This window comes from Trypanosoma equiperdum (assembly GCF_001457755.1).
Source record: "Trypanosoma equiperdum strain OVI genome assembly, contig: ctg_1557, whole genome shotgun sequence".
NCBI classification, from domain to species: Eukaryota; Euglenozoa; class Kinetoplastea; order Trypanosomatida; family Trypanosomatidae; genus Trypanosoma; species Trypanosoma equiperdum.
In genome coordinates, this window is record NW_027123568.1 from 48,265 (window position 1) to 56,005 (window position 7,741).

Here is a 7,741-nt window from a genome sequence, read left to right on the forward strand (position 1 = left end):
AGAGAAAATGCAGTCGTGAAGAGAAGGGTGAGGACACTAGTGATGTCATTACGGCATGTATTAACGTAACGGGGGTGGCTTTTGTATACATACCCAAGAAAACGGCCATAGGGCGGTGAAGGTGGTCAAATATGGAGAGTCGGGAAGTTTGGAAGGTACATGGGCGCATAACAACGGTAAGATACGCTCAATAAAGAAAGGGGAACAGAGAAACAAAAAACAACAAAAACAAACAAACACACAAACACAAGAACGGCCACTAAAGACCTTTTTCTTTGATTTGTGGGTAGAGGCTCGTGTGTGTCTGTGGAACAAATAAAAATCCAGTCTACAAACTAGCGCATCTAACGCCCTACATATTCATCCTTGGCTAGCTGGGTAAGGTGAAGTAAACCATCCCCCCTCCCTTGTGCCATCTGTTGGAGTCCCCAACCTTCTCGACCAGGGGTGAAGCGACGGATCGTTCGTGGTGAATGGACGATACCCGGGAGGGAGCGCCGACCGGTCTCTGGGTCTGAAAAACGTTGAAGCCCGATTGTCAAACGCCTCAAAGAAGCTACCCGACCCTCTGGAGTACCATCCCGACCCCTTCCCACTGCGGCCCGTCCAATGTTTTCTACACGCCTCGGCAACTCGCCCCAAATACGAGTCACTAGAGCATGCTGGGATTGCAATCAGCGACACTTTAATAAGCTGTGATAACTGAATGGCGCGTAGAAGAGATGCCGCTTTACCCTCCGGTACAGGCACGCCGTCCAACAGCAGCACGCGTAACTGCCCAAGCAGTGGAATAGTACGGATAAGTTGATACACTTCAGGGGCGCTTAGTGAAGTATAACCTAAGTCGAGTTCTTCTAGAAACATACAGCCGCCCATCAGGAACTCCTGAAATAATCCTACATCTCCACCCCCAAAACGATTGCCGCGAAGGCTCAGTCGTGTTATGCTCGTCAGCGGAAGAAGTGTCGTCAGCATGTTCACACAGGAAGCATCGATCCAGTTGTAAGCAAGGTGTAAGTTTTCTACCTGCGGCTCCAACTGAGTGGCATGGTTAAGAATCAGAAGTATCACCAGCAGTGAGGCAGGACCAATGTTGCAGAACTGAGCAGAAAAGGTCTCCACACCACTGTTATTATTTCTAAAGACACCATCTAACAGAAGCACGTTTGTTTGCTCGGGAGTGAGATTTATGTGATCAAGGTGAAGGAGGTACAGCGGGGATTTTGACTGACGTATCTTGAGAGCAACGTCCGCGAGAAGCTGATTTTCCGCCTCCTTTCCACGCTCACTCCACGGGATAAGAGGCGGGTAGTGGCCATTTGGTTCCTCCCTGTAGGGAAGAGTGCGTAGCGACAGCCACCACTCGTGCAAGAAACGGAAATCCATGTCCCATTCCCGTCTCTCGGTGGGTTTATTCCACTCACAATTTTGCACCGAAGCGCAGATATTTTCCGTCAGTTCTTCCAACACTTCCCGCATGATATGGGCGTGCAAGGAGTACGGTGACGTCAGGTGGGCTGCCCGATCGTCCGTAAGATCCTCCAACTTAAGTTTCCTTACATAGTCCATCACTTCACACTCTTTCACCGGCGGAAGCGGTTCCACACCCTTGATGAAATTCCTAATCCTAACTTCTTCAGCATATCTCTCGCTTCCCCCAACTATTCGTTTTGCATGTTTCTGCTTTCCGAGGTACCTTCTCCTTTGCTTTCCTACCGACACACGCAAAAGTGCGCAGGGCTCCGCCAATTCAGGCAAGGTCATAGTGCGCTTAAAAACGCTAACCGACCAAACAAGGAGGGAGTGAAGGCAAGGTGCTACCCCTTAATGATAGTGTAATGACCCCTTTTCTCTTCTGTTCTACGGCACCAACGTTGGCGACCTCCTCTAAACAACTCAACCGACGAACAAAAAAGAGATCAGTGGACAGAAGTTGAGCAACGGAGAGTAATCCGGCGTGCGAAGACACTGTGCGGGTACCAGGCAATCAACTTCGTGACATTAGACAGCTTTGGTCTCAAATGGGAAGGGATTTTTCTCTTCTCGTAAAAAATGTATATATATATATATATATATAGACAGATATATGGACAGATATACTTCCACCAGTCTAAATGCCACACACATCCCGAACGGAAACAATCGGTCACCCATGCACTCATTCTGCCCCATCGCCTGTACGCACCTCTCACCGCGTCACCGGGGACATCAGCATTTCAACTCCATCCAGCTCCTGGAGGCAGCCTGGCCAACGCCGCCGCCAAACAGATAACCGATGCCTAAGAAACCTTTCTCGTTTCGTCATCCTCTTCCACTGCTCAGGTGTGGCGTGATCGTACCCCAAGGCATGAAGCAGCGCGTGCGTCAACGCCGCCTGCAGATAGTCGTGGAACCTTAGGCAGTGCGTGGGCCTGCACGAGCAACGCATCGAAATGTATTCCACGCTAAAGTAAATGTCACCGAGCTCCTGAAGGAGGGCACGACGCTCCGCCAATACACTTGGGTCAGCGACGCACGCGTTGTCACCCTCCACACGAGCTAGCAAAACTGTTTCGTTGAGGAACTTTGCATAGGGCGTCCCACTTCCGCTTCCAGGGAACGTCAGTACGTCTGTTGGTTTGTCCACTCCACGATGCTCGAGGTTCAGCTCATGCATTCTGCCAGGTGTAACAAAGTGGATGGAAAGTTCAACAGCTTGTGGGGCTCGTTCCGCCAGCAACACTGCTTCTGTCAACCCTTGAACACCGGCGGCGAACCGAGGCGTGGCGCCCAGCACACGAACGTTGCGAAACAGGGAGCGTGGCATCTACTTGAGTACAAACCAGGGGAACGAATGCATGTGGTTCACTAGACAAGCAATGTAACGGTACAAGTACCACGATAAGACATTCACAGCTCTACAGGCCAACACCAAATCACTCTCTGTACTTCGCATTTTCCTCCTTTCGGTGTGAGGGACTAGAGGCATCACATAAGTTTATTAAAGCAAGTACTTTCCCATCCTGCTGGAACCTCTCGCGCCACTTCTACATTTGCAGCACGAACAAAAGCTTTGCTCCACGGAACGAAGGCTCCATCGTTAGGGCTGCCGTCACGCCGAGCCACACGGGCCGCTGCCCCCAGCTGAAGCCACTCCAGCTCTTTTATTGGGCACACGTTCCATATGTCGTCGACGAATTTTGTGCAGCTGTGTACGTGTACGCTGGCTTCCTCTTTTTCTGCTCCGCCGCGGACACACCCGCCTACTGTCACAAGAAGTTTCACAAGTGCCCTGGTGACCGGGGCAAAGTAACCCTCCCCAACAAACTCACGAAACATACGAGCAAATAACACGTAATGTAATGTATCTATCTCAAGTTGCCTTTTCCGTTTTTCGCTATTTTCCACAGTTTCTACCGCGGCGATCATTGCGAAGGAACCATGGTACCACACCTGCGCAATAACTTGGCGACATGATCTGTCGTCCCCCGCAAGACCGCTGTTTCTGTAAGCCCGTACAAGGGAGATCATTGTGGTGAAGCAAAAGTAAATCGTTGGGTGAACACCATCAACAAGTATACAGGCGGGGGAAGGCGCACCGCCAATATTCCAGTAGGTGGGGAAGGCCACTTCCTCAACGAACAACGTAGCACAGCGCTCGACAAGCTTCGTGTAAGCTTTGACAACGTTTAATATCAGGGGATGAAGTAAAATTGGGTTCAAAGACGTACAGTTGCCGGTCGTTTTCATCTTATCTCCCGGAAGGTGATAATATTCCTGCAGTAGGTCAATGAACATCAGCACCTGTTGTAACAAGTCTAGTGGAGGAATCAGCGCTGCTATCTCAGCGGTCCGCTTAGCCACGACATCGACTACAGCCTTCGTGAGGGACTCAACACACTCTGAGTTGGTGGAGACAGCTGAGCTGCACGATGCTGCTGTAAGTATGGACGACTCAACTGCTGCACTCGACGCCAAGATTGCCTCCAACAGTGGCCTGTAATTCAGTAGTGGATTGCCACTCATCACATAGGAAACCGCGTTCTTCACAAAGCCGGACCACATGTCCACCAACTTCCTTTGCATATCTTCTCCCTCCTCCGTTCCCGGTGCCAGTGGCAGGTTGGTCCACAATGTGATCAAGTCAGCGCAATCGGCCTCAAAGGAGCGAGCGGATGCATAACTCTTGAACTTGTTGGGGCGGCTTAACCTTTGAAGGAGGTAAGATGCCTCAGGCGGGACACCTATCATCATGGTTGCATCAAGCGTCCAGAAAAATGTCGTTTTTACCTTCCCACAGGGGGTACAGTACTGTAGGTGCTAGTGTATAGATGTATTTGTGCGGAAAAAAGAGAAAAGGGATAATGTGCCCATGGATATGAGGCAGAACACTAAACACTAGTCCAACGCATGCACGGGCACCACACGTCCTTTTATTTGTTTAGTTCGCACAACACTAACGCAGCTCCACCTGGCACGAAGGTTATCTAACCCTCACCCAAACTTTTTTCAGTGTATTACAAATTCGTTATGAGGGAGTTTCTAAGACAGTGACACTGGTGCCAGTAACTAAGCACATAAGCAAACATATATATGTATAAATTTACGAAGAGGGGGATCAATATGGGTAGCCAACCCTTCAGCGCTAAATTCTCCCTTTGGAGAAGTGACACCAAGACGGGAGAGGGAGAGGAACATACATGCGCTCTACGCTCTCCCGTCTCTTGTGTTATTTCCGCCTCTCCTCCTTGGTTTTGGCTCCTTCGTTCCTCCCACAATACGAACGTGTTCCAATGTGTCGTTCCCAAGTCCTCTGGACAACTTCGCAAACGTTCGCAAGTTAGTTTCCACGTCTGTAATTGTTTGTCGCAGCTCATTGATTTCCGTTAAGAGGGAGTACTCCCGTGTCGCGTAGTGTTGCACGACACTCCGCAACTCCTGCTGGAGCTCATCGATCGTTTTTTGGTGTGCTTCTTCCTCCCTCCTCCGCTGCATCAACTCCTCCTGAATGCTTTTGTTAGCATTGTGTAGTTGCCACCACCGCTCACGGGAGGCAGCACAAGCCCTTTCTGCGACAATGACGCTACACAGCGAGGGGTCACCCATGAGTTCATCATTCAAATGGTGAGAGCCTCCATGCATTTCTGTTTCGTACTCCACACGACGAGTATTCAACTCACTTATAATCATAAGAGCCAATTGCTCGTTTGACGTTTCAACTTTGGAGTCGAATTTTGCGTTAATGTGCTTCTTGCTCACCTTTTCCGCTGCGGCGTCAACGTATTCGTCCGCGAGGGATGACGGGATATTGTCTCTGTCAGGATACTGTACACGATTGACAGCACCCGTAGCATTGTCTAGGAGAACAACCACACGGTGCACAAAGGCGTCGCTGTCGTAGTCCCATATCTGTTGTGTGAGGAGGCTCATGGAAAAGAGGTGTTTGTGCTGCAGGTAATGTTCCCTTGCGTGCTTAGCTTGGTATCGACTACATCCAACGTACCCACACACAAGGCAGATCCATGGATCACCTGTGCGGCTGCACTGCTCACATTGCACTTTCTGGCTCTCATGCTGCATTGTGATGGATGTTTGACACACCACGCAGGAGGACTGCTCGAGCAGGCACCTGCACTCCCTTCCATCAACACAACTACAAGTGGGAGAACTGTAGCCGGTAAGTGTGGGTTCCAACCTCTCTGCGCAAAGCGTGCATGTGGGGACAATATAATAATTGCTCTCCAACTCAGAGTCTGATATTTCATCATTATCGCACGGAAACACCAACACGCGACGCTTCCCCACCGTTGGTGCCTCTGGCTCTTGCGAGAATGAGTGCACGTCTAAAGTAGTAAGTGTGTCAGGGCATTCGATGACAACAACGGTGCAACCCGAGAGGATGCACACATAAAGCTGTAGTATCTGGAAAGAATAGACTCCCCTCTCCCTAATCCAGTTGAAATAATGAGACACAAGATCAGTTACTTCATCCTTCACTTTTCCCTCTTCCAGCGGATTGCGCGTCTGAAAAGTGAAAATTACGTGTTTCGTGGGCACAAAGGGCACAAAGAATTCCCGCTTGAAACTAAGTCGGCGGAGTAGCTGAACGTAGCCAACGGTAGCCTGGACGGGGGGAAAGTTAGTCATCTCACACATTTGGTCACTGGAAACGACATCCGCTACTCGACACCGAAGCATCGTACATGCAACCCCACTGGGCAATCAAAACAACTAACTAATTGCAACAAAACCAAAACTAGAGCCGCAATCCAAAACAAATCAGTAATAATAATAATTATGATTATTATTATCAATGCAGGAATTTCTGCTTTTTTTCTTAGTGGGGAGTTACCGCATAGAAGATCGGGTGAGATGGGATGAAGGACGACGGTAAAATACAAAGACGGTAACTAATGAACACAACAAGTTAACCAGAAAAAAAAATCTGTCATTATGGAGTGGCTATGCACGTAGGTGCCCGCTCGCGGTCCGTTAGGACACGGGGGACGAGGGAAACATGCACGCGTATGTTTTTTTTTCTTGTGTATGACAGACCGATGCGTCGGTGAAAACTTTGCGAATATTGTGACCTCACCTATTAGACTCAGTACTTTGTACGCATGTTGAACATGACGGGCCTCTTTGGCCGCAACTGCGAATCCATTTCCCCTTCAAGCGCTCCATCTGCTACCGCTCGCTTCCCATTAACTACACACTGAGGGCAGCCGCCACCCCGCACTACACGTTTCTCAACACTCATTTGATACGAATGGCTGCAAATGGCGCACTTCCACCATACCGGCTGCACGTGACCAATTCCAATAATTGCCGGATACATGTGCATTGGATTGAGTTCATCATGCCATTCTGCTGCGATGTCCGGTGCAGCCGTTGCAAGTCGTGTTGGGAGGTGGAAACGCTTCGCTACGAACATTTCTACCCGTTTGCGGTTGGCTATTCGAATGTGCGATGCTTTGAAGCGCAGTTGGTTAGCGCTCAGGGGAAAATGTGCTATGGAAGGTCCAAAGTGCCGCATCAATAACTGCTATCTAAGTAAGTATTAACCGAGATGAGAAGTAAATTAAAGGACGGGAAATAGATGATACAGGGTACAGACTAAAAGAGTTTCCTTTCTTCCCTTTTTTTATTTTTCATTTATAAAACACACAACCACTGCAACATTGTGTAATGAGGAGGAAAACAAGTGATACAACGATACCATTCGTGGTTAAATTTTCGCGACACCATGAAGGCAGTAGTAACTTTTTGTTGTTGTTGTCGTGCCACATACCAAACAAGAAAGACAGTAAATGTTCCGGCATTTTGGGGATTTAACATTCACCATGTGACCCCCATCCTTCCTCTCTCTCTCTCTCTCATACACGTACACACACATACACACGTATAAAAAGCAGAGAAAGAATCAAATACCTCCCCTTTCCCATTTAAATGCACAGACAGACAGAGAGAGATATATGATAATGTGTCATTTCCCACGGAGGCGGTGCAGAAATCGCACAAAACACTCGCAATGCAGCGCATTACATGACCGCATGGGAGCGTAGACGAGTCCCAACAAGTTCTGTACTGAGTATCAGTTAACGGATACTCTCTTCTTCAAGTTTATTCCCTTTTCATTTTATTTTGCATCTTTTACACACATGTACGCTAGGCAACTGCGCCAATACAGGCGGTTTCATGTGGCGGCGCCAAGAAGTAACACAATCTGCCCTCCATCAGCCTCTCCCCCACGAAAAAAAAA

At 48.9% G+C, this 7,741-nt stretch overlaps 5 protein-coding genes across 5 annotated transcripts; all 5 read right to left on the bottom strand.

The window, feature by feature from the left end:
* Nucleotides 1-360: 360 nt before the first annotated feature.
* TEOVI_000472400 (uncharacterized protein) lies at nt 361-1,764 on the bottom strand (the record flags this gene model as incomplete). The annotated part of the gene is made up of 1 exon (XM_067222108.1): nt 361-1,764. One exon carries the CDS (start codon nt 1,762-1,764, stop codon nt 361-363), a length of 1,404 nt encoding a protein of 467 aa, XP_067078209.1.
* A 424-nt stretch (nt 1,765-2,188) lies between these two features.
* Nucleotides 2,189-2,806, bottom strand: TEOVI_000472500 (putative rRNA maturation factor YbeY, putative; the record flags this gene model as incomplete). The annotated part of the gene is made up of 1 exon (XM_067222109.1): nt 2,189-2,806. The coding sequence occupies one exon, from the start codon at nt 2,804-2,806 to the stop codon at nt 2,189-2,191; it is 618 nt and encodes a 205-aa protein (XP_067078210.1).
* Nucleotides 2,807-2,967: 161 nt separating this feature from the next.
* On the bottom strand, nt 2,968-4,233 carry TEOVI_000472600 (uncharacterized protein; the record flags this gene model as incomplete). The annotated part of the gene is made up of 1 exon (XM_067222110.1): nt 2,968-4,233. The coding sequence occupies one exon, from the start codon at nt 4,231-4,233 to the stop codon at nt 2,968-2,970; it is 1,266 nt and encodes a 421-aa protein (XP_067078211.1).
* A 453-nt stretch (nt 4,234-4,686) lies between these two features.
* TEOVI_000472700 (Zn-finger in ubiquitin-hydrolases and other protein, putative) lies at nt 4,687-6,177 on the bottom strand (the record flags this gene model as incomplete). Its single annotated transcript, XM_067222111.1, has 1 exon — nt 4,687-6,177. One exon carries the CDS (start codon nt 6,175-6,177, stop codon nt 4,687-4,689), a length of 1,491 nt encoding a protein of 496 aa, XP_067078212.1.
* Nucleotides 6,178-6,583: 406 nt separating this feature from the next.
* Nucleotides 6,584-7,015, bottom strand: TEOVI_000472800 (protein of unknown function (DUF4379), putative; the record flags this gene model as incomplete). The annotated part of the gene is made up of 1 exon (XM_067222112.1): nt 6,584-7,015. The coding sequence occupies one exon, from the start codon at nt 7,013-7,015 to the stop codon at nt 6,584-6,586; it is 432 nt and encodes a 143-aa protein (XP_067078213.1).
* Nucleotides 7,016-7,741: the final 726 nt, after the last annotated feature.